General features: G+C 40.5%; 2 protein-coding genes across 2 annotated transcripts in view; one reads left to right on the forward strand and one right to left on the reverse strand.

Moving 5' to 3' along the window:
• Nucleotides 1–236: 236 nt before the first annotated feature.
• On the forward strand, nt 237–9,411 carry SATL1 (spermidine/spermine N1-acetyl transferase like 1). The gene is made up of 7 exons (XM_040999582.1): nt 237–302; nt 2,540–2,591; nt 4,670–4,750; nt 4,982–5,062; nt 6,310–6,411; nt 8,609–8,649; nt 9,247–9,411. Exons 1-7 carry the CDS (start codon nt 237–239, stop codon nt 9,409–9,411), a joined length of 588 nt encoding a protein of 195 aa, XP_040855516.1.
• Nucleotides 9,412–12,854: 3,443 nt separating this feature from the next.
• Nucleotides 12,855–16,755, reverse strand: part of APOOL (apolipoprotein O like) — an 82,852-nt gene continuing 78,951 nt past the window's right edge. The window contains exon 9 of the mRNA XM_040999699.1: nt 12,855–13,384. Coding sequence (XP_040855633.1) covers nt 13,296–13,384 — 89 coding nt within the window. The 3' untranslated portion in view covers nt 12,855–13,295. The remainder of the gene's footprint in view (nt 13,385–16,755) is intronic.

Raw genomic sequence — 16,755 nt, forward strand, 5'->3', positions numbered from 1 at the left:
GCCAACCATTGCGAAGTCAGTTGGTTCCTAGTCAACCCAACCAGAGTCAGCTGGGCCCAAGAGAACCACACTTGAGCCGGGAGCAACTGTTTCAATCTCTCTGGTGCCAAACATGCCTGAGTCAACTACTTCAGATCAAACCAGGCAAGAGCCAATCAACTCCATGTCTAGCAGGTTCAACTCTAGTAGAACAGAGTCAAACAGAAAGGTTCTTCTCAAAGTTGAATCAAGAGAGCATGCGGCCTCTCCAAATACGACCTGCTGAAGCTCGAGATTGCCCCGAGATCATGCGCTTAATTAAAGTAAGTCTATCTCTCCCTATTGCATGAATTTTCATGGTCACTGTAGGGCTGAAAGACATGAAGAGAGGCATAGTCTGATGGCTCTGCTAATTATGACCTGTGTATGAAACCTTTTGGCCGTTACTTAACTTCTCTATTCTTCATTTTGTTTTCATGCATAAAATTGATTGTAGTAATTTCTGTGTATATATGTAAATCAACATCATATTGTGCACTCAAAAATCATAGATAATTAATTCACAGACATTTTTAAATTAAATGTGCTGTTTGTCCTGGAGAAATTTTAACTTTAAAGGAAAATCTTAGAGAAAAGGAACATGTAACTCAAACAAATGATGTGCCAGGGACAGAACTTCAGCTCTTAATGGGTAAGATATTGGGGGTATTACATCTTAGAACCTGATGATTGCCAAGAAATAAAAATATTGGCACATATTTTCATTTAATTTGAGACATTTATCTGAAAAACCGATTCTTGGACAGCCCCAGGAGTCCCAGGAGCTAGGTGAGAAAACTCACTTAAATGTGTACTTTAATGGCTTTCACAGAAATTATCCCAGTGCAGTTAAGGGTCAATTTAACAGTCATAGTTACTCTGAGGAAGTTGTGTGCCACTGAAAGCAACCATTTATACGATGCACAATGTAAAAGATGCTATATAGACCCGCACAAAAGCAACAGTTGTTTTTTACAGAGTAAACATACAGCTGGAGCAAAGCACAGATGTTAGAGATGGGACCCTTGGAAGAGTTTTATAATGGAAATGTTTCCATCCACTTACCAATATAGCTAAATCCTGTCAAAAATCATCTCAAGATTGTGTTGCATTTAATTGAATGTTATTTTATTGGCTAAAATAAACTACACAGGATGTTCTGGTGAAAGTCTGCTCTTGAAATAGGTTGCTTAAGTCATTACAAATCTGTAAGGAATGACTTGTCTTTCTTCCAAGACTTCTGTTTGATTATGTAGTCACAAGCACAAGTCACAAACAGCAATCAAAACACTGTACCCATTGTCAAAATATAATTAAAACAACAAATCAAAGAAAAAAAGAAAAAAACCAAAAACAAAACACTGTACCCAACAGGTTAGTTATTAGAGATCCATTTTTTTCCAGGTATCAAAAGATGATTTAAAGGAGTTTTGTAACTCTGGTATCTGACAGCTGGCAGACAACGGATATGCTACTCATTGAATAACAGTGACTCTTTCTACCTAGAAAACACCTTCCAAATATTGCCTATTGCCGCCATCAAGAGAAAACTAGGAGGAGTTTATAATGCCATGGAAATTCATTTCATGGAAAATGTATTAAAAAGCTATGCATGGACTTTTTGTGAGAGAATAAATGTATCCTTCAATTTCATTTTCCATAAACATTTTAAACCAACCTCCTCAAATGCCCATTTGTTTTAACTCCTGTTAATTCCAAAAGTTGCAAAATAGTCTCTATTTCCAAGAAGTTTATTGGAGTTTGTCATCATGGTAGTGTCTTGGCTGGATATATGGCAGGTTTTGTTGTACTGTCCACCTACCAGGATTCTTCCAAGTATTGCCTGTATGTACCTGTTTTAGCCTACTCTTAACCACATCATAGCATTATCTGATGAGTCATTTCACAGTTGGTCAGCCATAACTTCTTGCTTGCCAGACTTTCTGTTTTATTAAAGATTTAAGTATTTTTATTGGAAAGGCAGATATACAGAGAGGAGGAGAGACAGAGAGAAAGATCCTCTGTCCACAGATTCACCCCCTAAGCCGCCGCAATGGCCAGAATCAAGTCAATCCAAAGCCAGGAGCCCGGAGCCTCTTCTGGGTCTCCCATGTGGGTGCAGGGTCTCAAGGCCCTGGGTATTCCTGGACTGCCTTTCCCAGGCCACAAGCAGGAAGCTGGATGGGACGCAAGGCTGCCAGGATCAGAACTGGTGTCCATTTGGGATCCTGGCATGTGCAAGGCTAGGGCTTTAGCTGCTAGGCTACTTACGAGATTTTCTAAAGTCATTTATTGTGTTGGTTCTCAAAGTGTGATTTTAAACCTATGGTGATCCACAGATGATCAATGAGTAGTATAGTTGTTTTACATTTTAAGTTTCCAGATAACTGGATTAAATCTGACTCACTTTGACCATTGGCCAAGTCATATGTCCATAACTATTCAGTAGAAACTTCATAATGTTTATCATTTTAAGAATCATCACTCCAATGTAATCTGAAAGTTTGCTCTGCTTTGACAGGAATTGGCTACTTGTGACAATAAACGAGGTGTAACGAACTTGACGATAGCAGGTAACTTTTTTGGGTGTTTTTGAGCAAGAAAAGGAAACAGGTGTATGCACACACTTCTGTCTGTACTTACTTAAGCTGAAGCTGCTGAGCTTGGTAAAGATAATATTAACAACAGCTCTGTATACAGGATATCAATTTGATTGTTGTTTAGTGTTCCACTATATTATATTTCCCTATTTTTAGTGTGAAATTGATGTATAACAGCCCTTACACCTTTACAGATACAATAGAATCAACAAGTTTTCAAATTGTAGAACAACTGCTTTTAGTCAAAAAGTATGATTTCTCACACAGTATTTTGGTAGTAGCTTCAAAGGTTGGAATGGGTGCAAGCAAAGTGATTAAAATATTTTCAAAGTATTTATTATATTTTGATAGCCGGTAATATTAACAGCATTCGTTGGAGATCCATGACGTATTATAATTTCTAAGGCAGTGAGTAGGAAGTCTAAGAGAAAAGATGATTAACATGTATGAAATTACAAATGGCAAAGCAACCAGATACAGAGAGATATTTACTAAAACAAAAGACAGTTTGAGTGTTTGGGTTTCTAATTCCAATCTTTGGGAATATAGACAAAAAGTGGAATTGGCTGGATCGCATGATGATTTTTGAGAAACATTCATAGTGGTTTGTATAACAGTTGCGTCATTTTACTTCCCTATGAGTAACACATAGATTCCAGTTTCTCCACATCCTCACCAACATTTTATTGTTTAATTCCCATCCAGGGGCCAGCCTTGATGCTAGCACCCAATATATCTAGTTCCCTCCTAACCTACCTGGGAAAGCAGTGTAAGGTAGTTCAAGTTCTTGAGTACTTGCCACCCTCATAGGGAACCCAGAAAAAACTCTTGGCTCCTGGCTTATGACCTGGCCCATCCTTGGCCGTCAAAGCCATTTTCGGAGTGAACACGTGAATATAAGATCTCTGTTTCTCCTAACTCTGGCTTTCAAATGATTTTTTTTTTTAATTCCTTTCCCTATGAGTATGCACTGGCATCTAATTTTGACTTCAGTTTCCATTGTCCTAAATGATTAGTGATGTTGAATACTGTTTCCTGAGTTCACTTACCATTTGTCTATCTTCTTTGAGAAATACCTACTTATGCCCTTTGTTTAGGTGTTTGTTGAGTTACAAGAGCTTTTATATATTGTGGATATTAATATTTTTTAGATATGAGTTCTACATACTTACTCCCACTCCTGGAGAGTGTATTTTTAACTTTCTTAGCAGTGTCCTTTTATGCAAAAATGTTTTTACCTTTGATGAAGTTCAATTTATCTATTTTTTTGTTGCTTGTGTTTTTGGTATAATTGGTAATAAATCTGCCAAAATCAATGTCTTGAAGACTCTCCATATTTTCTTCCTAGTATTATAGAGCTTTAGTGCTTACACCGAGATTTTTGATCCATTTTAAGCTAAATTTTGTACATGGTATGAAATAAGGGTCCAACTTCATTATTTTGCATGTAGATGCCCATTTACTGCAGCATTAATTGCTTAAAAGACAGTTCCCCCTGCTCCCCAAGAATGGTGATGGGACCCTTATCAAAAGTCAACTAATCAAATTTGTGAGTATTTATTTTTGGATCGTCTGTCTCATCTCGTTGGTCCATTATGTCTATTTTTTTTTGCCAGTACCACGTGGTTTAACTCTTGAAGCTTTATTGTAGTATCAAAGTCAAGAAGTTGGAGTCATCCAACTGTGTTCTTCATTTCCACAATATTTTTTTTCTTGGCTATTTGGGGTCCCATTGAATTCCACTATAATTTCTGTGAGATCAGTGCTGGAATTTGGATAAGGATTATATTGAATTCAAGATCACTCATGGATTAGTCTGAGTTGAAAATTTAATGTGTTCTCAAACCATTCCCAAGCCTATTTTTTTTTTCTGATTACTAGTGGTGGCTTTGTAAATCCCTCTATTTTTAAAAAATATGTAACAGGTTCAAATCCTTTACATTTCTTAGGAGTTACTTACCTGGTTGGATTTAGGACAATGGCAGCCAGCTAACTGGTAAGCCTTTATCTCAGTGATAACAAACAGCAACTCATGGCTTTTGCATTTTCAGGATTAGACCCTTATTGTCCACCCAGGCTGCAGAAATATGGATTCCTACCCCCATTGCTCTCTGGCATGGAGAACTGTAGAGGTAAAGAATGGGCAGCCACCACTACGCTGAGAGCTAAATTTTACCTACGTTACCTACCCATCAAGCTGTCTCCTGAAAATTCCAAGTGTTCAAATAAATTCTGGAGTTTCAAAATAGTCACTTCAGACAATTTCTGCCAATACAGATGGAGAGGTGACTTCCGGTTACTTTCCGTTCCCACACCTTCCCTCTCCTGCAAACTTTCTGACTACTGTATGTGATTTATTTCAGATTTGCTCAGAGATGGCTTTGGGGATAATCCCCTTTTCTACTGCCTGATTGCTGAAGTTTATAATTCACGTAAGCCATCAGGTAAAGTAAATCTTGCTTCTCCCATTACATCTGGAATGTACTTTCCAAGTCCTAAAAACAAAATACTGTTATATAGCATGTAATCAAGAGTTTTTAAAGATGTGTTTATTTATTCAAAAGGCAAAGTAATAGAGGGAAAGAAGAAGAGAGAAGAGTGTTCTTCTGCTTCACTCTCCAAATGGTTGCAGTGCCAGGACTGGACCAAGCCCAGGCCAAGAGCCTGGAATTCCACAGCGGTCTCCCACATAGTTATAGGGGCTCTAGGGCTTGGGCCATCTTCGGTTGCTTTCTCAGGCCTGTCAGCAAGGAGCTGGATTGGAAGAGCAGACCCTTGTTCATAGGGGATGCTGGTGTCACAGGGAGTGGTTTATCCAGCTATGCTGCAATTCCTGCGCTATTCGTATCCTTGCTTTAAGCAGAGAAACCACAAATAAATGGTTTTTACTTTGCTTAAAACAGGAAATATGTAGTATGTATAATGTTTGCACATGAATTAACATAACTGTCCTTAAAGTTTTAGTTATTTATTTGAAGGGTAGAGATAAAGAGAGACAGAGGGATAGATCTTTCTTCTGCTGCTTCACTCCTCAAATGACCTAAGTGGTTGGGGCTAGGCCAAGCTGAATCCAGGAGCCAGGAGCTTCCTCTGTCTCTCGTGTGGGTACAGGAACCCAAGAACCAGGGTCATTTTCCACTGATTTCTCAGGCACATTAGAAGGCAACTGGACCAGGCATAGAGCAACCAGAACACTGTGCCTATTATAGCATGTTGGCATTGCAGGCGGAGACTTCACCTGCCCTGCCACATCATGGAGCCCAAGTTAGCATACATTTTGGAAGTACACCTCCCTGTGGGTCTGTTGTTGTAGTGCAGCAGGTAAGCACCTGTTTGAGTGTCTGCTGAAGCATCTGGGGCAGCAATGGACATGGCCCAGCAGCTTGGGTATGAGAGACCTGGATAGAGTTCCAGGCTCCTTGCTTCAGCTTGGCCCTGCTTTGTCTATTGTGCCCATTTGAAGAGGGCACCAGTGGATGGAAGATCTCTCTCTCTCTCTGTAACTCCCTTTCAAATAAATAGACTTTTAACTTTCTGTATTATGCATTTCTGCATTGTTTGACATTTTGCAGAATGAGCACTTATCCCTTTAATATCTAAACTAATAAACACCAAAGATGCCCCATTTGGGGGGAAAGAATGTTTTGATATTCATAAAGTATTAACCTCTTTGTATGTCCCCTCATCCTAGGAAGAACAGCCGTTGGATTTGCCATCTATTACTTCAAGTACACTCTCTGGACTGGCAAGTTACTCTACCTAGAAGATTTTTATGTCATAAAAGCTTACCAAGGTAAAATTTCAAATACCAGTTAGAAACTTAACAACTAAAAAAGACATTTCAATTTCAGGAGTAAAGACAGAGTATAAATATGGTGTTTGCGTTAATTTATATAACTCATTGCTATTTCATGAACCTGGTTACTGTCCTAGTTGTTATTGCATGCAGCTATGTCTTAAGGACAGACTAGGAAAAAAAAATAAACATTTCATTAAATCTTATCCAGGCTTGAATAAACTAACTTATCATAATTGTACTATTATCTTTAAAAAATGTTATAGCCTTCTAGGTTGGCTTGAGTAGAAATACATAAGAAGGGCCCAGCACAGTGGCCTAGCGGCTAAAGTTCTCACTTTGAATGCCCCAGGATCCCATATAGGCGCCAGTTCTAATCCCGGCAGCTCCACTTCCCATCCAGCTCCCTGCTTGTGGCCTGGGAAAGCAGTCGAGGACAGCCCAAAGCCTTGGGATCCTGCACCCGTGGGATACCCGGAAGAAGTTCCTGGCTCCTGGCTTCAGATTGGCATAGCATCGGCCATTGCACTCACTTGGGGAGTGAATCATTGGATGGAAGATCTTCCTCTCTGTCTCCTCCTCTCTGTATATCTGACTTTCCAATAAATAAAATAAATCTTTTTTTTAAAAAAGAAATAGATAAGAAATGTACCCTGTTGTGAGACAATAGTGAGAGATTCATTCATTCTTCACTGATCTATAAAGTAATCAATTATTTTCCGCTACCTTTAATATCACGTTCCAATTAAGAAAGAATGAAAAGCACTCCCGACTTGCATTTCAACAAAAGATATTATGAATGTATAATAGGGGACAATGCTGTGGTGTAAAGCCTCTGCCTGCAACACTGCCATCCCCTGTGGGCAATGGCTCATGTCCCACTGCTCCACTTCTGATCTGGGAAGGCAGTAGAAGATAACAAAAATCCTTGGGCTCCCGCACCCATGTGGGAGACCTGGATGATGCTCTAGGCTTCAGCCTGGCTCAGTCATGGCCACTGTGGCCATTCAGGGAGGGAACCAGTATTTCTGCTTGTTTTTCAATTTAACTCCCACAATAAAAAAAGGAGAATGTGATATTTGACCTTTTTCTTTTTTTAAAAAGATTTATTTACTTTTACTGCAAAGTCAGATATATGGAGAGGAGCAGAGGCAGAGAGAAATATCTTGCATCCAATGATTCACTCCCCAAGTGACTATAATGGCAGATGCCATGCTGATCCGAAGTCAGGAGCCAGGAACTTCCTCCAGGTCTCCCACGCAGGTGCAGGGTCCCAAGGCTTTGGGCCGTCCTCCACTGCTTTCCCAGGCCACAAGCAGGGAGCTGGATGGGAAGTGGGGCTGCCAGGATTAGAACCGGTGCCCATATGGGATCCTGGCGTGTTTAAGGCGAAAACTTTAGCTGCTAGGCCACGACGCTGGGCCTGCTAGGCCACGGTGCCAGGCCTAATATTTGACTTTCTGTGTCTGGCTTATTTCATTCAGTTATGTTCTTCAGCTGTGCCCATTTTGCTGCAGATGACAAAATTTCATCCCTCTTTATAGCTGAGTAACATTCCATTGTGCATACATACCAGTTTTTTATCCATTCATCTGTGCATATCAGAACTGCTGCAAATACAGTGAAACTTTGTTTTATACTTTTGTCAAACCAGTGGTTAAGAATGCTATATACTGTCATCTTAATGATCTGATTATTTAAAAAATTTACTGTCTGTATTTGAGTGAAGCTGCCATTTTTCCATTCAATTATGGCTCCTAGCTATTGTCTGTATTCCCACCAAACTAGGATCTTTTTTTTTATTTTTACTTGCTAACTTATCTGGTGAAGCATGAAGCCTTTAAACTGTAATGTAAATTTAGAATGTTATCTGAAAAGAAAACGGAGGAGGCAATCTGAGTGGGAAGCAGAGAGGGGAAGGGAGGGAGGAAGGAAATACCATAGTGTTAGAATTGTTTCTTCAAATCATACTGGAATCTATTCAAAACTAAAAATTAAAAAAAAAAAAACGACATCCCTGCCTCTTTCAAGTAAACAAGTATTTTACAAAAATATATAATACCCAGGTACAAGATTTATACATATGTATATGTACACACACCTATGTATACATACATATATTTAGATTAAAGCAAATATCTTGCTCGATGGAATTTTTCAACTTAGTTTTCAGTTTTCATTATCTGTTTCACAGGTCTAGGTATTGGAGATGAAATGCTCAAACGGTTAAGTCAGGTATGTATCACAATTTGTACTGACATTACATATATTTTTGTTTTCTTCAGCAAATGTTATTCAGCAGGGTACGAAGCAGGTAATTAATCTCATCATTTGAACATAATCTCAAAATGTACTCCAAAATTTTGTACGAGTGAAAGTGGCATTTCAAACGAGATGTCCTCATAGGCTACGTTATTAATTAAAAATTGATCCATCCTATATACTTTTTCTTTGTTACTACAAAGCAGAAGTTAATAAAAGGGAAATTATAAGGCTATCTTATCCATAAAATAGGTCCATAGCATATGAGAATAATATAAAATATTTTACAAAAATATGTAATACCTTTTGTTTTTTTGAAAATATGTATGAGAACATTGTTCTTTTTGAGGATATTTTTCTTTGAAGATTTTACAAATCAGATTTGGGGTTTTAAGGAGACAGGTTTTAAAGTTCCTAGTGGTAGGATTTTTTTTTTTAATAGCTATACATTAATCCAAAAGACAACTACTCTATCACTGTTTAATCATAGTATTATGCACATGGATCTTGCTTCGAGTAGATCTTCACAAAATGTCCTGAAGCTCCACTTCCTTCATTTTTTTTAAACAGATAGCCCTCAGAACCCAGTGTAAAGGCATGCATTTTCTTGTTGTCATCTGGAACCGGGCTTCTGCAGAGTACTACTGTCGTCGAGGAGCTTCCGACATTTCCTCCGAGGAGGGCCGTCATTTGTTCAAGTTTACCTATGCACAACTCACGGAAATTGCAAAGTAGTGATGGAAAAGGCCTTGTAATAAGTAGGTCCACTCTGGGCTCCAACGTCTGAATGTCATCTTAGTCCAATGGCAGTTTGACTTTGAGTACTGTACAATAAAGCAAGTGATCATAACACTTTTTGAGATCTTTTACTATGAAATATATTTTCTAGATGCCATCAACCATATAATAATCCAAACTACCAGTGGATAGCAGCAGCACTATAAGGAAGAAGTTAATTCCAAAGGCATTTATATGTGGCTTTGGACTATGTTCTTTTCACCTACCATATTGCAAATTTGATTTTTTTTTCACATTTTAACAGATGTAAAGTTGGGAGAAGTGTAAGCATCAATCAGTAGCACTATTTTTTCCTTAAAATATTGTATTATATTTGGTAAAAAAAAAATAGTGGTGGGAGTATAAACAGATGTGAGGCTTCAAAAATATGTATTTCTGGGGCTGGCATTGGGATTCACTGGGTTAAGTTGCCACCTGTGACACTGCAACCCATATGAGAATTGGTTCAAGGTCTGGTTGGTCTGCTTCTAATCCAACTCTGATAATGTGCCGGGGAAAGCAGAAAATGATGGTCTGGGCACATGGGATCCTGCCAGACATTGGAAGACCCAGACGGGGTTCTGGTATTCTGGATTTGGCCATGGTCCAGTCCTGGCCACTGAAATCATTTCAGAAGTGAAGCAGAGGATGGAAGATTTCTCTAGCTCTGCCTCTTAAATAACATTTTTTAAAAATATATTATTTTAATTTTTATTGGAAAGCTCTAAAGAGAGAAGGAGAGACAGAGAGAAGGATTTTTCATCCACTGTTTTACTCCCCAAGTGGTCATAGTGGAAAGAGCTGCCCTAATCTGAAGCCAGGAGCCAGGAGCCTCCTCCAGGTCTCCCACATGGGTGCAGAGTCCTAAAGCTCTGGCCCGTCCTCCACTGCTTTCCCAGGCCACAAGCAGGGAGCTGGATGGGAAACGGGACCGCCAGGCCACGAACTGGCACACATACAGGATTCTGATGCATGCAGAGTGAGGACTTTAGTCACTAGGCTAACATGCTGGGACCCCAAATAAATATTTTAAAAAATATAAAAGTCCATTTCAAATACTGGAAGTAAACTCTAAAGAGCTTACCTGTGAATGACTGGCACATCCGGTGCCCCATGCCTTGAGTAGCTTGTCACTGCCTCCTTGACATCTTCCCGGAACTACATTCCATCTCTGAACATCTATAGCTCTTTGACCGTGCTCAGCTTAGGGATGAGACTACACATTACATTGTATTTATGTATGTTTCCCTCCTCCCTGTCAGTCTAAAGCCTTTACTGAATTATTTTATATTCTTTATTGCAACAAGCATGGCAGTTTCTAATATGTACCAGGAAACTATGGGTATAAACATCACACTAAAACTCTTAGCTGTGCCCATAGAAGACTTACGTTGAGAAGACAGACAATATAATCAATTGTGTGGAGTGTCAGATCTAGAAACTGCAAGTGCAAAGGAGTGCAGTGGTGAGGACATCTAAATTACACCTGGGAGACTGAGAGGGGTGACACTGGAATTGGATTTGAAAAATGAGTAGGAATGGTTAGAATGTGGAGCAAAGTAAGACACAAGAGAATTCTAAGAAGAAAAACTAGCACAGGTAAAGGAAAATAAGTACAAAGAGTACAGGAAACAAGACCATTATAGAGCCGGTTTAAGATAACGTTACACTGGCAGCAGGGTGGCTCTGGGAAGAAGGAAGACAAATTACAAGGTAAGCTGGGGATAAGATGTACATCATCCTAAGGAGCTTTGATTTGATTCTATAGGCAGCTACAAGCCACAGATTTCAAAAAGCCAACCAATCATAATAGCTGTCACAAAGACTACTACTCCATAATAATACAGATGCTGGGTTAGAAGAATTGGGTCACAGACACCAGGTGTGACCTCAAACTCAACACTTGTTCTCTGTCGCTTATCACTCGTCTTTCTCAATACAGGGAACAAACAAACAAAAAATATAATTTCCCCATCTTCGCTAAAGGTGTGGCTATAAGACAAGTTTGAGTTGACATGCATACAGAAACCTTTTGAGAACATGCTAAGCAAGCACTGTGCTTTTATGATAAAAGGCAACTGGAAGCAACTTGTGCACATTCTACCCTGCTCCTTCCTATTTTCAGCATTTCCCAGAAGCATAGTAGCTATCTCGTGAGCACAAGCGGCAAACCAACATGCTACAGAGAGCAGTGGACAGCAAAAAAGTCCAGGTCCTTGATGGCACCAATGAGCCATTCTATCATTCCTGTGCTGCCTAATTCCAGGTTTTAAATGGATCCTTATGTTTAAATGCTATTACCAGGTTTACTGTTATTTATAAAAAGAACACATTCTGAACCGGGAGACAGCAAGAGTAATAGTGCGCAGTGGTCAGGAGGCCACTGTGGAATTCAGGAAAGTGTGATGCTGAAGGCACGAGAGCAGCGACAGGGTTAAAGAGGTAGAAATCGTTTGACAAATAAGAAGAGGCAGACAGAGAGAACTTCAGGTTTCCATTTACTGGCCCGGGGATGTATAAGACACATTTGATGGACATAATAAGTAATTAGAAGCATGAAGGCACTAAATATGAATCAGGACATAAATGGTAGCTGTAGCAAGCGAAATCTGTTGAACAAGAGAATGTTGGGAATGAGAAAACGGAGAGGCATACCAACAGATGAGGAGCCTTACATCTTAGGAGATCCAAAACACCAGGAGAATGAAGAATAACAGGAAAAGCAGGAACAACAGAAAGCAAAGGGAGGAGACAGTTTCAGGGAGGGAGTGGTGAAGACTCAGTAATTGCCTGAAACTTAAGGCAGGTTACAGAGGGCTGAATGTTGCCGGTGAGGAATGAAAAGTGTGTAAGGAAGAATAAGACATTAACCGCTTTTTAGAGAAGAAAGCCAATCAGGAAACAACTAAAGGAGAGAGACAGAGTGGGAGAAAAAAGGCTTTAGTGTCTGCTGCCTCTGTTACTGGGAGTCTGAAGCAGTTCAGAGTTTAAGACAGGAGGGAGAAGAGAATCCAAAGACTGAAAGTTAAACAAGGTATAATAGGGGTTCTAGCTAAGGTGGAAAGGGGTGAGACCAAGCACACAAAGAAAAGAAGGATGCGCGGTTGAAAACGGGTTAAGCCTTGAAGAAGTTGAGAATGGCCATGTCTATCCTTTATTTTGTTTTCCTGTACCAAACAGAAGACCTAGTCAGGTTTGGCGAGTTTAAGAGGCTTGAGAGGACTAGCAAGTTTGCATTAGCTTCTGGGGAACAGAACAGTAAATCATCAAGCAGCCAGCAGAAGGACTGCTAAATAGCACTGGGGACCTGGGAAACATACAGTCCTCCAAGACAGATGGCAATGTTTTCCGACAATTAACAGCAGTTAACATTAATAAAGTAGACAAAGCCAAAGCCCATGTGCCACAAAATATTGTTATTTTATTCCAGTGCTGGGAAATAAAAAACAGTACAGGTGAGAATACATCTCTCTACAAAGCGCTCTAATTTAACAGACACTAACTTGGACAAGCTAGAGCAGATACATACGTATAGAAATGCACGCACGGCTTTTCAGATTTTAGTTTCACTAGTGGTCATCTCTGCATTTGGTTTTGCTTCTTGATAAACAGCTTCCAAAGTTATCGGCTGTAGCCCAGCACTGTGTCTTGCTCATCGATCGACTGCTAGTGGGATTGCATTCATGGTTTGTGTTTTCATCACTGATGTGACTAGCCAAACTGCATTTGAAGATCCGAGTGAATAACTTGATTTGTTTCTCTGGATACGTCAGTTACCCCTGCTGTGATTTTCATCATTCTTTGCACCATCACACTTCTGGTCATTCTCTATGCAGCTTATTTCAGCTTCTAGTGCTGTACAGATCTACATCTTCTGGATGGGACTGCCCGTGATCCATGAGCTTGGGGTCAGGCACAAACTGTGTAGCACCTGATAAAACATATAAAATGGGAAAAAAAAAAGCAGTGATTTAACAAATTTATCTTTGCTACTGGCAACACAGCAGTGAACAAAATAGACAAAAAATTCTGCACTAACATGAATATAACAAACCGAGTGAGAGAGAGACAATGACATAAGTAAAACATACATATTATATTATATAGGGATAAGTACTATGCAGAAAAATAAAGAAGGGAAGACCACATAGGGTTCTTGGATGACTAGCAATTTTAAAGATTTATTTTTATTTTTATTGGAAAGTCAGGTCTACAGAGAGAAAGCTCTTCCATCCGTTGGTTCACTCCCCAAATGGCTGCAACGGTCGGAGCTGAGCCAATCCAAAGCCAGGAGCCAAGAGCTTCTTCTGGGTCTCCCACCTGGGTTCAGGGTTCCAAAGCTTTGGACCATCCTTGACTGCTTTCCCAGGCCACAAACAGGGTGTTGGGTGAGAAGTGCAGCAGACAGGATACCAACCGGCACCCATAAGGGACACCAGCTGTTACTGGGTGAGGATTTAGCTACTTAGGCTATTGCACCAGGCCCATGAATACCAATTTTAAATAGGGTGACCAAGGAAAGTCTTCCAAAAAGGTGCTATATGAGCAAAGTGACTGAGGAGACAGTGTGTACCCTGTAGGTGTCGTGAGAAATGCCTCTCAGCTTGAGTCAATAATGAGTCCAGTGGGCCCAAGGCATGTCTGAGGAGTCGATATAGCTGGAACATAGCATTCAAGATATGAAGCAAGGGCCAGTGTGTGGCACAGAGGGTTACGCCACTATTTGTATGCAGGCATTTCATGCTGACGTGCTGGTCTGGGTCCTGGCTCCTCCACTACCTGTCCAGTTGCCTGCTAATGTACCTGCGAAGGCAGTGGAAGATGGCCCATATACTGGGACCCTTCCACTCACGTGGAAGATTCGAGTGGAGTTCCTGATTGCTGGCTTCAGCCTGGCCCCGATCTGGCTATAGGTTGTCATTTGAGGAATAAAAGGAACAAAAGAGAAGATCAATCTCTCTTTCTCTTCCTCTGTACTGCAAATAAATAATCTTTTAAGAAAGATATGGTGTGTGAGGGAGATGAAGGTCAGCAGGACAGTGAGAGACAAGCGAGCAGACGGCGGGAGGCAGGCTCAGGGCCGTGAGGACTTTGCCTTTCACCATAAGTGAGATAAAAGCCTACCAGACAATTCTGAGCACAGCAGTGGCATGATATTTTTTTTTTTTTTTGAAAAAGATCACTGTTGGCTTTGGGCAAAAGAGACACTAGGAGAACAGAGGCAGAAGCTAGGAGACAAATCAGGAAGCGCTTGCATTGCTCCAGGAGAGATGCTAAGGGCTTGAATTCAGCACTGGAGATGCTGAAAAGGGGTCAGATGCTGAAGAATTCCGAAGGTAGAATGAGCAGGCTTTTCGAAGTGGATTGACTGTGTCCTGGGAGTGAGACTCCGAGAAACTGGAAGAACGGTGTTGACATTTACTCAGGTGGGTCAATGTGGATAGAGCAGATCTGGGGGAAAGGAGAGGTGGTACTCAACTTTGGGTGTGTTGAACGCAAGCTTCTTTAGTAAATATCTAACTGCAAATAGTAAGGGGGCAGTAGAACTGTGATGCTGTGGAGTTAGGAGGATGCTCGGGCTGGTTTATAAATTTTGCAGTACTAAACCACATATTTAATTTATAGAACGATACGGAATCATCGAGAATCAGAGGGAGAAGTCCAAGGAAGGAGTCCTTGGGATTATTCAAAATTTTGAGATTAAAACATCAGACTACAACAAAGATGACAAAGAATGAAAATCAGTTTGTGGGAAAAGGAAGTCAAGAGCAAGTGACATCCCAGAGGCCAAGTAAAAAGACTACTTCAAGAAGGGCGACTAAAAGGGAATTGAGGGGGTCCAGTGCAGTAGCCTAGCAGCTAAAGTCCTTGCCTTGCAAGTGCTAGGATTCCATAAGGGCACCAGTTCGAATCCCAGCAGCCCCAATTCCCATCCAGCTCCCTGCCTGTGGCCCGGGAAAGCAGTTGAGGACAGCCCAAAGCTTTGGGACCCTGCACCTGCATGCAAGACCTGGAAGCAACTCTGGCTCCTGGCTTCGGACTGGCTCAGCTCCAGCCATTGCAGCCGCTTGGGGAGTGAACCAGCAGATGGAAGATCTTTGTCTCTCCTTCTCTCAGTATATCCTTTCCAATAAAACTAATAAATAAAGCTTTAAAAAATAAGGCAATTGAGGCTTAGGACTGTGAAACACAGAGAGCAGAAATGCACTCCTGGATTGGCAGCGTGCAGCTCAGTGTTGCTCCCGACAGCCAGCTTACTGTCTGCCAGGCAAAATGCAAACTTATTTTCACACATCATCTTACAATGCCACCATGAGGAGAAGCTATCTTAATATCTCTGTTTCACACATAAGGAAACTTGAATCGAGAGATAACTAATGTCATTCAGTTGATAAGCAGCGCCCTCGGGTCTGAACTTCAGCTTGTCCAGCTTTACTCAGGCTCCCGAGTACAATGGCGTGAGTGTAGTCATCTCCTATAGCTATCTGAGGTACGAAGTGTAACTCTATACAGGCAGAGTCACACACAATGCTTGGAGAAAGGCAAGCTAGCAAAGAGACAACTCTTTTTCCTGAGATTTGTTTCCATTTTAAATGATTTTAAAAATCGCATTTGTTTTGGGTCTGGCACAATGGCTCAACTGCTTAATTCTCCCTCTTCAAACACCAGGATCCCTTAGAGGTACCAATTCACGTCCCAGCTGCTCCACTTCCCATCCAGCTCCCTGCCTGTGGCCTGGGAAAGCAGTCGAGGACGGCCCAAAGCCTTGGGACCTGCACCCACGTGGGAGACCTGGAAGAGGTTCCTGGCTCCTGGCTTCGGATTGGCTCAGCTCTGGCCAGTGTAGCCATTTGGGGAGGAAGCCAATGGATGGAAGATCCTTTTTTCTGTCTTTCATTCTTCCTGTAAATCTGCCTCCCTAATAAAAATAAATAAATCTTTGAACAAAGTATATTTACTTCAAACTGATTTTGTTAAAAGTGAGAGACAATCTTTTCTAAATTCTTCTATGGAAATTAAATTAATTAATTTCATTTTCACCTTTATAATGAAAAATAAAGAAAAACACATGAATGATTCATATCTATTCAGAAACATGATATAAAGTGTGACATTATATAATTATTGCCAAGTGTAGCTTAAAAACATTAACTAGATCAGATATTCACTCCTTATAATAAGTCAGTTCTCCATAAGACAATGGTTTTTAACACGAGAAGTTTGAGGAATCCATGTTACAATTCATGTGATTTCTTAACTAGAATGATAGAGATTGTCTTTATTTCTCAAAATATTTACGTA

This window comes from Ochotona curzoniae, unplaced genomic scaffold (genome assembly GCF_017591425.1).
Source record: "Ochotona curzoniae isolate NIBS_2020 unplaced genomic scaffold, NIBS_Ocur_1.0 scaffold_1852, whole genome shotgun sequence".
Classification (NCBI taxonomy): Eukaryota; Metazoa; Chordata; class Mammalia; order Lagomorpha; family Ochotonidae; genus Ochotona; species Ochotona curzoniae.